This window comes from Cygnus atratus, chromosome 14, assembly GCF_013377495.2.
Source record: "Cygnus atratus isolate AKBS03 ecotype Queensland, Australia chromosome 14, CAtr_DNAZoo_HiC_assembly, whole genome shotgun sequence".
NCBI classification, from domain to species: Eukaryota; Metazoa; Chordata; class Aves; order Anseriformes; family Anatidae; genus Cygnus; species Cygnus atratus.
In genome coordinates, this window is record NC_066375.1 from 15,588,513 (window position 1) to 15,606,966 (window position 18,454).

The window sequence follows — 18,454 nt, forward strand, 5'->3', positions numbered from 1 at the left end:
GTTTCCGCCAGGCCTGGGTTTTTGGAAGCTTATTCAATTACTCTACTTTTCAGGTTTGCATTTGTGAAAAACAGTGATGGAGTACAGTGTCACAGGTCACTTCTGATTAAACATCCCATCCTTCTCTCAGACATTTAGCTCAGAATCCATTTGTGTGCGACTGCCATTTGAAGTGGCTGGCTGATTACCTGCAGGATAATCCGATAGAAACCAGTGGCGCTCGATGCAGCAATCCGCGTCGCCTTGCCAACAAACGAATCAGCCAGATCAAGAGCAAGAAGTTCCGCTGCTCAGGTAATTCATTTATCCAGGCTGTACTGCACTTTCAATTCAGAAATAAGCAGGTCCAGAGAGCCTACTAATCGAATCTGCAGGACAGTGTTTGCTATAATGGATATTATGGAGCATCTTTTAAAATTAAATTTGGAAAATTCAGTTAGTTCTTCAAAAAGCCAATTACCTTATGGATTTAAAAAAAAGAAAAAAAAAAAAAGGTAGTCTATAGCTGCCTAAAAAAAAAAACAAAGAAAAGAAAAAACAAAAGAAAAGCTTGTGGCATTTAATTTAAAAAAAATTGTTAAGTTATAAAATTTCTAAGGAAAACAATGAAGATGTATATGAATTTGTGGCAAACTGCATATTTTGGAGGGGTGGAAGCTGTGTAGATTTTCATTTCTATTCAGGCAGAACTCTCAATGACCTTAATTATAACTGAGCTCAAGTAAGTTCTCAGACCTGAAAGGCTGAGAACATTATGGGTGAAATTTTTATATAACTGGCAGTGGGCTCTGCTGACCTAGGATGTAAGTGAAGCTGGAGGTGAGGGGGTGGCGTCAATTCATATACTTCTATAGATATTTTATATCCACAAGTAACATGCATTAATTTGAGTAAAACTCATCAAAGTTGGTAAGGTTTTTGTGTTCAGTAAGCTTTGAATCAGTTTGTATCATAGTTTGGACAAAGATTTTGTATTGTGAGCTAGATGGAGAATTTTTTCCACCTGAAAATAAAGTCCAAAGTAACATAAACACCTTCTACTCAACCCTAGCTATCCTTTATTTATGGTACAGCTGTCAGTAAAAGTATTGCCTAATGCAGCACAATTGAGCAGACTGCCTTTTTATGTTTTGATATATATGTATTTTAGATTACTGCTAGATTACTGCTTTTTCTTCTTTTTTTTTATGTATACAGTAAAGGCAAGCAGGTTTCAGTGAGATAATATATTAGTGTGTACTGAGAAGGAAAATGACTGTTATTTGATGAAGTACCTTGCAGTGTTTTCTATTAAAAATTACTATGATTTTTGTCTTTTCCCTATGAAAAAAAAAAAAGGCCATGATTAATTGTGCTCCTGGTGGTAAAACATTAATGACTGTAGATGGGGATGCAGCACGAAACTGAATGGCAGCAGCCCAAAACAAGCCATGGTGTTTTGTGCATCTCTGCAAGCAATATGCTGAGCTAAACTGTCTCTTTATGGGGAAAATAAAATAAAGATAACTTCATTTGCAGTCAGGTTGTCTTGGGTATGCATGTTAAAGTCTTCCATCATTTGTGACTCAAGCCACAAAATTTATAACTAGAATTGAAATTATGACATAGTTTCTTCTAGGTTTTTGGGTTGTGTCCATCATAGTAACAAGTTAATTAGCCAGTAATATTCATCTTTAAAGAAACTTGAAATTAAAATGCATAAATATGATTCAGAAAAGGAAGTAGACTGCAGAAACAGATATGAATAAATCTGTACCCTATTTGCCATGGTTACTTTCTTCTGCTTTTATTAATAGGCTAGAGAAATTAACGTTATGTATGTGCATGCATGCCTTGAACAATGGTACAGGCTATTGGATAAGGCAAACACCATCTGATATCATTTATGAAAGGTCATAGCTAAGAAGAGCGACAATGCAGAACGCTGTGGCTGGTGATGTTGAGAATAATATTTTGTATGAGTTCTTATCTTGGGGGTCTTTTCCTTAAGGCATTAGGCTGTTTTTTTCCTTGCTCTCCAGTTCTATGAGAACATCAAAACCACATGGAAAAGGCATAAACCTGACTTATGAAGGAGGAGGGCAGGGAATGTACAGCTTCAGAACAAAGATTTCAGCTGGATGAAAACTCATTCTATTGAAAAGCTCAACAGAGGAGCTGTCCTTGCCTGTAGACTTTCCAGATGGTGTTGAGATTCACTGAACTCGACTCACTCTCTACTCACATTGAGCAGGGGGAACATCTAATGGTTTAGAAGAATCTTAGTTTGTAAATCAATCCAGAGAACAGACATCCTTGGCACCTGTTCTGCTCAAGTTGTCCCTTTGAATCATGGCTGTTTCAGACTTGGCATTTAGCAGGAATTTTCCATGTATTCTTTTTGAGGAATATGTTTGATCCCAGGATTTAACACAGCATGTCTTTGTGCAGAAAAGTCCATGATGTATGAATCTTGGTATTCAAAGACAGGCTCTTGAGCAGTGCTTTGTGTTACCCAGGAATGAGTCTCCATGATCCTACTGGGATGGCAATGCTTAGTAACCTGTCAGTGACCTTGCTGAGTGTGGGATTCTCCATGTCATTTTTACATCTTTAGCTTAGTGTATAGGAAAAGAATTTTTATTTTAAATCCTTTTGTCAATGTTCATCTCTTTGCTCAGAGGGCTCACGCTTCAGGGTTCTGATATTTTCATGTAGTTTAATACATTTAATAAACACCAATAGTTAGAAGTTAGTCTTGTGGGGAAAAAAACAGTGAATACGGGGGTTGGCGTAGGAAGCAATGTGAAGGGTGTTATCCCAAACTGGTCTTTGACCTTTGAGAGGTGGTGATGATGCACAGAAAGTATGAGCTTTGTAGAGGTACTCAGCCAGAGTCAGGATCATACCCATGCTTAATACTTCGACATTAGGGCAAGGACCAGCTCTGAAGTCATCACATTCTGTCTGAGGTTTTCCTGAAGCACTCTGTGTTTTCCATGCCTGTTTGGATTCTGCAAGATATCTTGAAGGACACTGTCAGGAAGAACCTGGAATGAGAAAAAAATGTGTTTGTTGAGTAAATTAAGAGAAGACAGGAAGTCCTTTTTGTACACGAATAGGAGAGAGGAGTGGTTAGAGGAATGGGGAAGAAAAGCTGAGATGTTTGAAGTTTCATCAGTTTGAAATGGTAGAGACATTAAGAAGGTAGTGTCAGGAGAACACATTCAGCAGTGCAGACAGGCTAAACAGAACTGTATTCCATTAATTAAATGTAACTGTGAGGACAAAACTATGCAGCACAGAAAAAAAAATCAAGAGAACTTTGTTCTGCATATTGGTTCCTCTAGGATTTATTCCATCTCCCCATTATCCTTTTAGATAGTCTTCAGCAAGAAAAACATGCCTTCTTTTTTAATTCATCATCAAGGCACTTTTCCCAGATGCTATTTCCTTCCTGAACAAAATGTCTCAGGCTTTTACTGATAATGATGGAGCAACATCTGCAAAGGTTATGGGTAGCCATAGGAAGTAGATTCTGTGCAACAGGTAGATAATGTACATAATTCCTTTTAAAATGAGAATTGGAAGCATTATAGCATGAAATGGAGGAACAGCAGGGAAAGGGACATGTTTTTGCCCAGGGCTGTGAGACAGGCAAAGCTGTTGGATACACTATCTAATAAGTTTAAGCCTCAAATGGCAATTGATACTATGTCTTGTGTTTTTCTGCCTTCCATTTAATGTAATGCACCAAAACATAATAAACCTCCCCCTCGCTCAGTTCTTTCCCCACAGTTATAGAATCTGAGACTAAAAGAAAGGAGTTTTTATGAAAGAGATATCAGAGAAATGGTCTGAAACAAATTCTGTCTTCTATTTGGAAAAAGGAAATGCTGTCATTTTTCAGTGGCAGCAATAAAATTCTGATCGTTTTCTTTTTGGCTGCATCTGCCCCCTATGACTTAAAGATCCAACAGGACTTTCCAGCCTTAGGTCACTGGAGGCTCCCATTTTTAGTCAGAATAGGGGGGAAAGAACAACAAAAATCTTCCGCCCAGTAGGATTTGATTGAGTTCACTACACAGCAGTTTTGTTTCCTAAAGCAGCACTGGGCTTTAGGAGGAAGGGAGATGAATCTATGAGCAGATTGTGTTGTCTCTGTGGTAGCTTCTTGTCACTTCAAGAGTTGGCAGGATTCTTGATTGCTGTGTGACACTGTATGAAATAGATTTCGCAGAGGGCAGCTCTTGTATTCAGTTGTATATCTTTTTTGCCCTGTGATAATGTTTGTGTTTATCGGTGTATTGTGTATTTAAAAAGTGATTAAAGTTCCACCTGCTGTACCTACACAGACCGTTTCTGATAACGATCAAAGAACATGCATATCTACAAGCATAACATCACCAAAGCTTTCATCTTCTAATTATCAGAAATATTAGAAATAAGGTTCCTTTCAGAAATACTAAGAAGTAAACCTGTCTTGCTGCTTCCTCTTGCATTGGGACATACATTGTATCTAACTGACTTTAATTAATTACTTCAGTTCCAGATAGTGCTGTACAAGTCAAAAGCACAGGGAATAATAGGAAGAGGACAATGAACCATCTGCTAGCACAATTCTCTTTTCTTTTGGTGCTGCCTCTTGTTAAATCAAAGTCAGCCTCTGCCATACATATGGATCTAGAGCTTGCATGTTTAGGGCTAATGTCATCCTGTGTTATCCTCTGTTACTAGAAAGCAGTATATAGTTGCTATTTGTTCACTCATAATTTTCAAAGGTGTTTGATAAACTCTCTTAGAAATTGTAGTTTTCCTGCTAGTTCCTTATGTGTCTTTTTCAGTCTCTGTGTTCATGCATATTCATATTTCTTGAGTTACCTGTCAACATTGGAACAAAGTTCCTATTCCTTGCAATCACCTGGAATTTCATTCTCTTTTTTCTGCATTGTTTCAGCCTTAGAAGTATAGAACTACAGTGGACAGAGATTTCCCAGTCAGAACAAAACAGGCTGCACGTCAGGGTGTTTTGTCCAGTCCCTACAGCAGTTCACATGTTTTCTGTCCCTTGTTCTCCCTAGGTTATCCCGTTCCCTATGGTTAGCAATATGTAAACATTTAAGCTCTTTGGACTTTCAAAATGAAAGGTGTAATATATCATCAGTCCTCAACCAGTGTTTAAGAGTCATGAAAGGCAAGTGAGTTTAATCCAGTTCTTACAAAAATAATGTGTCTGATTTAAACACTCTCAGTTGTTCCCATAATTTGCCAATCACTCCAATGACAGATTTGCAAATTCCTTCCATTTTTAGTAAGCAAATAGTCATTTACAGACTCTGTAGTCATATTGCTGTCCTTAGTATTTTCTGTCTGATGAAAAGCACTGATATCCACTTGCTCGTCTGCTTTGCTGCAGTGCTGCAGTGACACATGCTCAGGGATTCACAATTTGGCCTGCCCCTAGCATACTGGTCTCTAGCAGCTCCTGCCTGAGCACGCACCAAACGTGACAGCTCTCTGGTGTGTCCATGCTGGAGGTGACTGTGGTGGGCACTGGCAGTCCTACACAGGATGCTCTAGGCCTGGGCGTGTTCGCAGGAAATCTTGTCTGAGGCCAGGCTCCAGCACTCTTCCTCTCCTGGGCTTTTGCTTGAGCATGAGTGAAAGGAATATGAAGCACTTGCCTCTGATCTGGACAACTGGAAAATTAACAGCATTCAGATTTTACTTTTTTAATATTTGTTTTAATTCAGTTAAATGCTGTGTGGTTGGGTTTTTTTTTGTCTTTTTTTTTGTCTTTTTTTTTTCTGGAAAGCCACAAAGACTCACCAGAACTATCTTCAGAAACTGACTATAGCAAAACTGAGGACATGTCTTTGTTGTGCCTAATAATTCTATCTGAATGAAAGGTTGTTTAGCAGCAACAAATTACCTGCAGATTGAATCCTAGATTGATTTCATAATTATGAACATGAAGTCTTCACTGTACGCTGTGAGTATATCTGAGCTTTGCTTTGCATGACATTTTTCTGAAGTTAAAGTCATTAGGGAGTACAACACAACTGCTATGACTAATGGTAATGGAGCTGAATTCCCTTGTACTGTAGAAATGTTCTTGTTGAAAAAGTAATTTGTCTGTACTGTATGCTGATTATAGCCCTCCATTTTCTGTAAACCTTTGATAGCAATTCAGATCTTTATAATATTATTTGTGCCAGTCATCCTAACCCTTCACTAGCTTCTGATGAACAATATGGTGAAGGCTTCCTGACTGCAGTAAAGGGGGAAGCAGGCAGAGTGGAAGGTGTTTTACTTGGGGAAGTGTAAGTTTAGTACACAGTAGATGGGTCTGTTTGGCAGAGAGCGTGATTCCTAGTGGGTAAAATGAAAGGTCTTAGTTAAAAAGTGTATTTTAAGGATCTTCCTCATTTTATTTTTAAGTTGGAGTAGTCTTCAAAAAAAAATCTGAACTACTTTGTTACCAACCAACATCCTTATTTGCAATTATAGTAAAGAGACGATAAAGGGAGGGAGAATTAATGTCAAGTCACAGATGCATCCATATCGCTGAGGCATGCAGATAATACAATCGTCCTAGGTTCCCTGTGCATGTGGCATGCAGAGCGATATAGGTTCTTCATTTGAGATTTGAGTTGTCCTCTGGAGGTGTCATTATTAGCAGAAAGATGGATGGTTGCTTCTGTAACTCAGGCACCTCACGAGCTAAGGTGGTGCACAGCTTGTTCTCTTCTTCCTCATAGAGGTGGTCCCTTCTAGTGGCTTTGCGTAGCCAGGGGTGGGGCTGAAATCATATCGCCATCGCGTGTTTTGAGATTAAGCTGCACAACACTCACCAAAGATGCAAGTTTAGCACCTTTTTGTACGCATTGTGGTGACTTGAATTGCATAAAGAAAATTACGGTGGTGTCTTTGGCATGAAGGTAGCCAGTCAGCTAAAACTGGTGTAAGAATATTCAAGCCTGCAATTGGACAATACAATTTTCTCTGACTGTTTGGAGACTACAGCAGGCTCCTGAAGTATTACAGCTTGATGGGACTGTAAAATAGGGTCCTAGACGCAATTTCTTTGCAAACTGAGGATTCAATGACTGATAAGCACATCTCAGACTACTAGAGCTCAATTAACATTAAGAGCAAACCATACAATCTTGCTTGGATGTAGAGCACTTCTACTTGGATCTTTGTGGGTCTGTCTTTGTTTGTTGTTGTTGTTGTTTGGGTTTGGTTTGTTTATTTGTTTTAATGAGAAATGGCAAATATCTGGGGATACAGTCATTCCTTTTTCAACATTTTTGTTGCAAACCTGTATGCAGAATGACCTTATGCACTTCCAAGGGCTTATGGATTTATTTTTTTTTAAACACAATTTACTGTGCCTAACACAAAATAGTGTGCCTTCCTGCTTTCTACTCTATTTGCCAAAGAAAGAAAGAGGTGAAAAGCATTAGATTATTAATTCCTATGCATTTTTTGCAATATCCTGCAAAGAGCAGAAAAGCCAAAATATGCTTGTGGATTATTTTGCCTCTGATGTATTTTGGGACATAAATTAGGGTTTTGTCAGGTTTCTTTATGTGCTGGTACCTCTTGTTCATTGCACTTGATGATTAGCTTAGGCAGTTATTGAGAGCAGTGTTTAATTAGTGCAGCAGAGGAACAGAGACTTGTTCAAAATATCCTCTAGGGGGTTCTCAGGAAGATGTTTGCAGGGCTCTGACCACATTTTTTTCCGGTAGGACTGAAAGAGTTCATGGACGCTGAAATTACTGAGTTTATTACAAATATTCCTCTTAATACTGAAAATCTGCATATGATACACAAGTCTTTGGAAGATGTGAACCGTCGCTTAACAGAATTCCATGGATAAATTTACTTGAAGAATGCCAGAATTGCTGCATTATTAAACAGGTGTAGGAATAAGGATATGAAACTCCGAACCCTCCTTTGCTAAAGCCCCACAAAATTACTGGCAGAAATGCTAGTTATGTGTAATTTGTGAATAAATGAGGTATGGATTTTCCAGGGTTATGGATACTTAGAATGAATCATGGGGAAAAAATTAATAATGCCTATTGTGCCATTTTGCATGAGTAACAAAAGAAAATTAGTAATCTAATTTTTGTATCATTTAGGACTGTGGCTAGTTTAGCAGCTTGTGGGGAATGAAGGTTTATTGTGTTGTGTTCCCCCAAAAGCTGCTTGTCTTACCTTGAGTACAGTTAAGGAAACAAACCCAGCAGAAGCTGACTAAGATAACGCTGTGCATAGTTTTTGGAGTTTGCAAGTAATCGTGTGTTGGCTTTCTGCACAGTAATGCTGGTTCATAGCAAAATGTACAAAATGAAGCAGAGCCCTTTGCTCTATTATCTGTCATCTCTGCCCGAGTACTCACATTGTTCTCTATGTAGGCAATGAATAATCTGCTTGATGCTGACTTTGTTCTTTGTGCAACGCAAACCCCTTACTAAGGATAGCAGTGTTTTATTATTTTTTTTAAGGCACAAGCATTGACCTTCACTGAAGTCCAGCAAAATGTTCTGAGCAGTTGCAGAGGACAGTCTTTTCCTCTCGTTCGTGAAGCATGCAAGAACATTTGAGATGTGACTTTCAAAAGCACTCTCCACCAGCATAGCTCTGCAGACATTAAAGTCACTGGGAGTGTTATTTCAGTGGGAGCAGTCAAGCCAAAACAGAACGCCCTACTTTATATGTCAGAGCTTCAGGAATGAGTTATAGTAAGCAAAGCTGTTTGAAATAATCAGGAAAGAAAGAACGAATTTTATGCCAAGAAACAAAATAACAAAATACTCCTGTTTGCCTTCATATCACAGAACATGTCTTGAGTCGCATGTGTGTGCCACAATGTTAGAAAGTACAGTTGAAAAAACAACAACAGAGCAAAGCGGTGGCATTACAGATTGTCAGTGTAAGCGCCACTGGCACGAAAGGCTGCTGGGAACTGAAAGCTGGGGAGCTCACGGGGAGCTTGGGGAGCGTTTAGTGCCAGAGGTTGGCCATCAGCTCAGAATCCACTGTTACTAATATGAGCTGTGGTATTTCTAAGATTGGATTTAAATAAATGGGACAAACCGAAATGGAATTTATTCTGAAAGGAGACACCATGAGAGTGTAAGTAGCTAATAAATAGCAGCATACATCAGGCATTCAGTATGTGGTGGAAGTTGCACATCCTTCCTGGAGGGAGCTATTTGCAGTCCTTTGGCAGTGTTTTCTATAATACTAGTTCTGTCTCTGAATTTGCCCGGGCTCTGTTCTTGTACACTAACCCCAATTGTGCTCCAGGGTGTTCCTGCAGTGGTAGCGTAAAGGATGACCTCTTGTATCCAGCACCTTTTTGCATGGGTGGAGTGGAGAGCAGCTCTCAGTGAACCTTCAGCTTGTGCTTCTCCATGCTGCTTCCTCTCAACGCTCTTCTCTCTTTGGCGCTGCCTAACTCTGACTCTGGCTGTTCATGGGGTTTTCCTTTGTGCTTGATCTAACCATGTGGTAGAACAATACAAATTGAACATGGTTCTGTCAAGCACCATGGAAGGCTGCATACTCCCTGCCGCATGGCATGCTGGGATACTTCTGCTGTTTTCAGAAGCATCAAAAGGTGAGAGACTCCCCTTTTCTCACAGGAAAAGTCAAAAAGGTGACGTGTGTTGCTTAACCAAACTCCCAGGCACCTGTTGGACTGCGAGGGGGAACCCTGGTGACAATTGGGTCAGACTTTCCAAAGGGCTTGCATGCAGAATAACCATTTCCAAGTAATTCATCTGTTTAATTGCTCTTAGAAAGAAAAAGTTAGGCATCCTGTTAATGGATTTGATTCAAAGGTGATTCCAGCCATACCTACAGAGATGAAAAATATTTTTGTCTACTTACCTTATAAATAATGTAAATACATCTCTCTGTTTGAGCTGCCCTTTGAGTCCTTCGGCTTGAGGGACGTTTGGATGCCATTTTGTGTAATGAGATGCCTGATGCTTAACGTAACCTTGGATCTATTTGAGTAATCTTAATGTGCTGGCATTTCATTATGAAGAAGTATACTGCAAAAGAACTTCAGAAGAGTCTGCAAAGCATTATCTTCTGTCTCGTGAAATGACACCAGTAATGTGGCCTGTGTGAAAGCAGTGTTATCCAATAGTTACATAGCACAAAGCTGAGTCAACATTCTCAAATAAGCCTTTTTGGATCAGACAGCATAGGTAAGATCTTTAATGTACGTCTGCATAACTTTTCCACCATGTAAAGTAGAGATAATTACGGCTATTTCTTAAAGTACTTTGAGGGCCTCACGCAGAAATTTTCGTATATGGAAATATTGTCTCATCTTGTGGAGCTGCTACATATCTGTTGTGGAGCCATCAAATGGAGGATATCTGTGATTTGTTAGATTTTCTCTGTAATTACTGATAAGAATTAATACTACTGATGGGAAATTATGTAAAATAATGTATGTCCTGTGTTGTTGTTGTTTTGTGTTTGTTTGTTTGTTTGTTTGTTTCCTAAAAACCTATGAGAATTGTGATCTAGTGGTTAAGTGATGAAGTGAGTGTCAGGATTCCTGGGGTTTTGGCCAAGTGTTAAACCCAGTGACATCCATGATACTATTTTTGCCAAATTTCAGACAGTTGGATCCATTTTTTCTAGAAGGAAAATATCAGGTCAATCTTCAAGACCCAAAAAAATAGCTTAATTTTTTCCAGAAGAGATCATCCAGCACTCCTTTTGAGTTCTTTAGGAATTGTTTGGTTTTAAAAACTGAAATCAGGTTTACTAAGTATTAAAATAGGACAAAAAGCTATTCATCTTTGCTGCTTTATTTCTTTGTGTGAGTACTAGAAAAGCACCTAAAATTTGCAAGCACTTGGAAATGTGGTATTTCTTTATCACAATACTGCTGTTCTATAAAAAGGCATGTGGTCTTGCTTTATGATACTTAGGAATTACAATGCACTGGTACCTCGTAGTGGTGTCACATAGATTGTGAAATGAAAATGTTATCAGTGTAACTAGCAATTCAGATAAACACATTCAGTTAAACAAGCCTTGCTGTTGCCTTGGCTAATCATGTTACTCATGTTAAAGAACTCTTTAGTTTTGGAAATTTCTGGAAACTCCCAGGTTGTGTTTTGCATTCAGCCAAGCTTCACGGAGTTCTCATCTACAATGCACACGTGCCTTCAGGTATACTAAAATGACCAAATGGCTGGTCTGGAATAGTAAAATGAAGTCAGGCGTGTGTTCTGTGCGTGTCTGACGTCTCTTTCTACAGGTGATTTTGGAAGTACAAGAAGTACTGCATGCTTGTGATGTCTAATTGCGCTTCCTGAATCATGTTATATCCACTCAGAGCCATGTAGTAGTGCAGTGATAAAGCCCTGTGTGTAGAAATGGGGGTATGTACGTAACTAGTTCTGCAAGTAGATGGCTCAATTTCACATTAGTATCACAGATGGGAATATCTTCATAGAGCAGCCACCAGTCCCAGTGATCTCAAGGCTTAGGTCAAACAGTAAATTTTATCTATATATCTTTTTCTAATGGATGACTGAGTGCTGGCTGAGCATATGCATGCTTTTGATTGCTTTTGACTGTGCTTATCCAGGTAATTCTTATTTGAACCCTTATTTTGTTTCATTAAAAAGTAAAAATTCATTTTATTTTAATAAACTAAAAAATAATATGTAGGAAGGTGTTGTTTGGTGGCTTCCTCTCCTGCTGAGCTGGGAGGGCTTTACCCTACCACAAGCGTGGAGGTCGTGGACAGGTGCCCACATCAGAACAGCTTCTCATGGCTGATGCTGTGTGGGAAGTTGTACACCATCAGGAGACTGAATCTGCTAACTCAAAATGTGGTAAATATTCTTTATTTACTCTGCCAGAAAGCTTCAGGGAAAAAAAAAAAAAGCCAATTTTCACTCTCTGATGATGATACTCCATTTTATCCTTCAGAAAACTTTCCACTTACTTTCCCATCCTTCTTTTTTCCGTAGGAAAATGAATCCTGTATCCATAAGTTGACAAAAAATTATACTTAATAAAATCTTACCCTGTGAAACTTCATGATGTTTGTGATTATTCTTTCAAATAATGTTTTTACAATGAAAATTAGATTACTTGTTCAGGGGTTAATTTGAGGATTTCCAAGACACTTTTCACTGAAAAATTTTGCTTTTATTTTTCAAGTTGTACCGTAATTGTAGCAGTTTTAATAAATTCTCATCCTGATAGCTGTTCACTTTGGCGTTATTTCTAGGAATCATAAACAACCAAAACAACTGTTCCATGGACCTAAGGAAAAATAGCAGTATGTTCTTGTAATCAAAGCATGATATGTTCATCACTTGACATTTTATCCTGGATGCCAAGCCAGGAATTTTTAGGACCAGAAATCAGATGCTTGGTTTTTGTTTTTGTTTTTCCCCAAAAAAGATAGAGTTTGAATGATGGTGGTATGAAGAAGGCTTAGTAGTTTTGAAATACTTTAAAATGCCCAGTGGTCCTAATATTTAAGTGCTGTGCCATCAAGCTAAAAAAACAGTAGTCAAGTTTCACTTTAGATATGTAATTTACGAGAACCATGATAAATTGCAAATTATTTAGCAGCACAGAAGCAGTGCTGCTGTGTACAGAGTTTCTGTGTACAAAGCTGTGTGTAAAGTTTCTCATAATCTAGTTTGGAATTACAAAACTAAACCCAAGTGTGTCTGTGGAATCAAAATGTTAGATTGCATGCAGAATTGCTTGCTTTCACTGCATCACCCTGTGGAGGTGATGTGCAACATAAATTAAAATAATAGTGATCTAAAAAAAAATAGTATGCGGCCATAAAACGAGCAGTGGTGTATTTATCAGTCTAGAAGAGGGAAGCAGGTGAAGAATGTTGTCAAGTCTCTAAAACCAAATTTCAGCTCAAGTTTAAGTTTTTGTTGATGTTTTCAGGTTCTATTTAAAATCTGAACTTGCTCAGATCATTCCTGAGAAAGCCCTGAAATTGACTTTTAAGACTCTGGAAAAATTAAAAATACTTTTTGGTAGTTATGATCACTGGACATAGCACAAAGTTCCTGAGACAATTCTGGTGTTTCCATTGTGAAATATGAAGTGAGCGGACAGGTAATGCATGGCAGGGCCTGTCTTGGCAACACTTTGATTACATACACATTTATTAATGCTCCTGGTTCCTTGAAACACAGAGATCAAGTTTCAAACCTGCGGTTATTAAAAGAGAAAAACCAAACCAGAAAAGGACAGATTAGTTCACTGAGCCTAATTGGAAAAGCATTTCATTAGAATGGGTCAAAAACCTAGTCAAAGAGGTCTGGCATTCATGGTATAATGGTACATGAGGGAGTGCTTCTCACTCAGTACGGTCTACCTGTTCCTTAATTAAAATGAAAATGATTTAAAGTGCTATTACTTTCCTCCGCTGTTTGTTTAACATAGTTAATAAAGGTATCTAATTGTTGGAAAATTGGCAAGGTTCTCTTATACACGGTTACTCTCAAAAATAGCTCTAATAGCTGAGGTCTGAAAATTTTGCTTTTTAATGATTTTTTTTTTAATATATCATTTGAATTCATCAGGATAATGCCTGCTTTCATGAGATTCTTATTCCTACTTGTTGGTATAAGTGCAAAGCATGAAAAAGTGACTTTGCTGGAGCTTCTTTGAAGCAGACCCCGGCTTAAAAAAAAGATGCCTTAACAGGAATAAGATAAGGAATTAACCTAGCAAGGGAAAACTGACAAAACAGAGGCTAGTCTTGGGAATAATTAAAAAAACTGCTGGGGGGAAAGAAAAAAGAAAAAAGCTTCAGCAAGTATTGAAATTGTGTGCAAGAGCTGGTAGCTGATAGGAGGCAGTGTTGAAAACTGATTCCATAAAATCTCTGATTGCTGCAGTTATCAGGAGCTGTTTGCTGGAATATATTTTCTCTTTATTGCAGGGTCCGAGGATTACAGAAGTAAATTCACCGGGAAGTGTTTCATGGATCTTGTCTGTCCTGAGAAGTGTCGCTGCGAGGGAACAGTTGTAGACTGCTCAAACCAAAAACTCACCCGATTACCCAGCCACCTTCCTGAATATACTACTGATCTGTAAGTGCTGCCTCTCCAAGATGTGCTCAGAAGAGCATGTTGGTTTTCCTAGTTTTTAAAGGTTGTATAAGATACTCAGCAATTCAAGGCACCTTGAATTTTTGATCCCCATGGGAAACACAGGGTGAGTTGATTTTATTTCAAAGGAGCACCACAGCTCTCTTACTTTCTCAGCTCTTGTGCCAAGTGCGGGTATGAGAAAGGAGACATGGCCCTGTACATCAACTGCCTGCGTGTGTCTTCTTGCAATGCTGTCCTGTCACATGGCTTAAGCAGGAATTATTTGTATGGTTCCTCTTCCTTTGACCTTTGAGGCCTTTGCCTTTGCACCTGGATATTTTTATTTAAAAAGTGAATTAACTCTTTTGAGTTAAATCTCTGATCAGGAATTCATTCCATCTCAGTGGTGCTTGTTACCTGGGTGAAATGGCTCTGTCTAAAACCAATATATTGTTAAGCTGTATGCAACTTTATGAAATATATCTGCTTTTAGAGATTCTTAGGAACTATAAACGTCATATACAGCTAAGGACGTAATATACAGCTAAGGAGTATATAAAAATATTTATGACTTAGTAACTTAAGAATCTGTTTCTCTTGTTTTGTTAGCAGTCCCTTCAAACACAATTCTGTTTTTTTTGGTAGTATGTTCTTCATTGTACTTAAGACACTCTATGCGAACCACAGTAATTGTTGTTCTGAAGTTAAGATAGAAGAATACAGGAGAGAGAAACACAGCAAGTTATCTATGTAGAAAATTTGAGCTACATGTAATCAGAGAGAATTTGCATCCAAAGCATGCCAAGATGGTAGCTTTTGCATTATTTGCAAAGACCAATAGATTTTGATGAGGAAGAACTTGAAATCAAATCCCTTCAATTTATGTGGATCAGATCTCCAGCTGCATGACTCCAGTATGCAAGAGGGACGTTTAGTCAAGCAAAAACAAGGCTTTGTGATGGTTATAGTTAATAATCTCTTATCCTTCGCATTGAAAGAAGGCATCCTGACATTGCCCTTTGGCATTACGCTCTTAAGGCATCCTAAGCTTTTTAACTTTTCACTCTAGGAGTCTGAGACACATGGCAGATAGTATCTTGTTTAACAAAGGTCATAATTCTCTGTGTGGCAGTCCTGTATGTCACAGAGATATATCTATAGAGATCTTTGAAGCATTAAATGTCTTTTTGTTTGTTCCTCTCAGGCGTTTGAATGACAATGATATTTCTGTTTTGGAAGCTATTGGACTCTTCAAGAAATTACCCAACCTCAGAAAAATGTAAGTTCAAGTTATTTGCTTGTTAGAATACATGCTTGGATTATAAGGAAGGAGGAAGGGATAAACTTTTTATAGTTCAGTACTGCAGTAGCAGAATTCATTATTTGTAATGTTAATTTAAGGAAACTGAATGACCTACGTGTTGGATGGACAGGCCCAGTTAAAGCACAGTGACAGGTGAAGACCCCTATGCTGACCTCTCAGTATTCTTTACACTATATTTCTTAAAGTCTTCGACTCTTAGAGACTGAAGGTAATTCCATTCCAGAATTTATTTAGATATATGCCTATTGTTAGAGATGGCCACCCATTTTAGCTTTTCTTTTTTTCTTTTGAATGTGTTATCTTGCACGACAACTGAGGCAACCATTACGTTTCAAGTATAACTCCAAATAGTGTGATTTTGTCAAACAGTCAAAGGGAAGTAGTATTACAAGAAATAGGTGGTGACAGTTTCTTTTGATCACTATGGTTTTAGAGAAGAGAATCAAGTAGCTATTTAGAGATCAGTGATTCAAAGAGATCTGTATAATTCTGGTAGCAATCAGAGTATCATCACTATTCAGGATATATATTTAATAAGAATAGTGTGTGTTTTGCAAAGAGAAAAATATATTAGATAACTTTTGATCTTCTAAATGGATCTTCCTGATGTTTTTCAAAGTTTTAACTCTGTGATGCCATTGCTAATATCTTCTTTGTTTACTTTTAGTAAGATTTTGTTGTTAGATTCAAGGTAATTGTGGAAAACCAAGCAATTGACTTTCTGTTTGGTGTTTCTTTCATGTGGTTTCAGTCACCTGGAGATTCCTAGCCATTTGAAGATGTGTGAGGTCGTAGGGGCTTTGGAGACAACTGTAGCGTGATTCTTACATCAGTATTATTTCTTGAAGAATGTCAGATGCAGCAGTGCAGATTTGAGAGTGTGGGGTATGCTTGTGCAAGTACAGGCCACCAGACTTGGGGAATCAATCATAAGCATTAGCCTAGTATTTTATGAATGATCTCTAAGTTGTAGCTAAAGTGTACTTAGAAACTAACTTGTTGATATTGTTGAACTGTTCTGTTTTCTATATAAGCAGATAGGAAATAGGGAAAAAAAATGCACAGTATATAAAAGTACACATCAATAGGACAGAATCTGTCCCCATCAGACCTTCAGGATTTGTTTTGAAAGTTGGTAAGATGGCATAGCTGGAGTAATTTCTTTGCTTTTATTTAAAACTTACTGTAGGTCAGTTACAGTGCTGTCCTTCATGTTCCCATTAATCACTCAGGTGGAGGGATGCCTCAACAGGGCTGTGTCGTTATGCATAACAGCAGCATGAATTGGCTTCGAGAGGATTTTTTAAGAGTGTTTCCTGTGAAACAAAACATCCTTCTAGTCTGTTCTTGACAGGCAATGCAAACAAAGGGGTACAGGTGCAGTTCACATGGATGGCAAAGAGCAGTAGTTGTGCCCCATACTTTATAAAAGGTCTGTCTCATGCATTTTTTAGTGGCAGCCCATAAGCACAGCCTGTTTAAGATACTCTTTATAGTTGAGCTGATTTCTTCTACTGGATGTTGTGAAGAAACATCTCAATTTGAATACACAGATTTTCTGAAAAGGATATTGCTCCATCAAAGAAGCAACATGTCAACCATGGCCTTACTTAGTAGCTTGATTCTTAATAAGCCAGATTAGTCATCTTTTTTCTAATTTTCCTAATTATATTTTGTGAAGGGACTGGGTAACCAGGAAAAACATACATCCCTTTACTTCTGTGTTATTGTTTGGCCTTTACTAAGTATCCTTCAGCTAATTCATAGTCCTCTTTCCATCAGGTAAGAAGGATTTAGTGACCGTATAGGGAAATATTGGTGGATAGGATTGCAGCTGTTAATGGTACTAATGCACCGGCTCTGTGTATGTGGCAGGTTGGAAAAACTCTTCATTAAGCCTTACTGCTTATTGCTGCTATTAATTTAAGGAAGAAGAGTATTGATCAAATATCCGTTTTTCATTGTGTATAAGGAACAAGAATTTTTACAGTTATTTAATTTGGCAATATTGACTTGGTCTCATCATATTCCTTGTTCGTTCAAGTGTTAAAGAACAGCAGGTAGAGGAATGTGCCTGGAAATTGTATTGCTTCCTAGGCTTAAGGAAAGAGTTCAAAGCTTTGCACTGGCAAGCCATTGGCCAAAATCACCTTTGGTCAGCAGGTATAAATATGACGCCCTTTATTTTACTTTTTTTTTTTTTTTTAATTCATCTCTGCAATTCTTTTTTTTTCTGAAATTAAAAGTGCTGAGATAGCCAATTTAATTGCCTTTTCATGGTTAGCCTAAGTTGAGAGGATAGATTTTTAAAGGGACATTTGAATGATTGCCCTCTGTTTTTTCTTCACCTCAGTTTATGACTTAGTGACAGAGGTGTGTCAAGGAAATTTGCAGAGAAGCTACTTTAACAGTTCTGCTCTGGCTAGGAGAGCTCCAGTGTGATTCCAGAGACAGAGGAATTAGCCCTTGCTTCCTCTTGACTAGTGTTCCTTCTTGGTGCCTCCTCAATTTATATTATACTGATGTGTAACTTTGGTTTATAACATGCACACTTTGAGGTTGACTGCAAATTGGACCTTAAGGAGGATTCAAATTATATTTTATTATTATATATTATATATTCTAGGTATATGTTCATGATTGTTCTTTTGTCACTTAAGCTCTGTCAGTTGTGCATGTCTATATGTGTCCAGTTGCTTATCACAATCTCTTGTTTTTTTTCAGTAAGATTCTGAAGGGGTGTACACACAGATTTGGTGTTGGCATATTAGGGTTTCTCCAGTGATTATGTGTGGTAATGGTCTTTAATTTTCTTTAAACTGTGTCTTGTACTCTCCTTGGATTGTAGCAGGAATCTTAAATCTCTTTGTTCAAGACTTAGAGTTCAGCTAATTCCTAAAAGATTTCCACAGGGAAGATGTATCATTTGAATAAGACAACTACGTTGTATTCACAAATTCGCAAATTTGAAATCAGATTTTATTGGAGTATGAGGGTCTTTCCATGAAATGACAGTATT

At 38.0% G+C, this 18,454-nt stretch overlaps 1 protein-coding gene across 5 annotated transcripts in view; it reads left to right on the forward strand.

Moving 5' to 3' along the window:
* Positions 1-18,454, forward strand: part of SLIT3 (slit guidance ligand 3) — a 508,988-nt gene that overhangs the window by 374,787 nt on the left and 115,747 nt on the right. For all 5 annotated transcript variants that reach the window (XM_035562875.2, XM_035562874.2, XM_035562876.2 and 2 more), the window contains 3 exons: positions 131-294; positions 13,961-14,111; positions 15,316-15,390. In XM_035562875.2, coding sequence (XP_035418768.1) covers positions 131-294; positions 13,961-14,111; positions 15,316-15,390 — 390 coding nt within the window. The remainder of the gene's footprint in view (positions 1-130; positions 295-13,960; positions 14,112-15,315; positions 15,391-18,454) is intronic.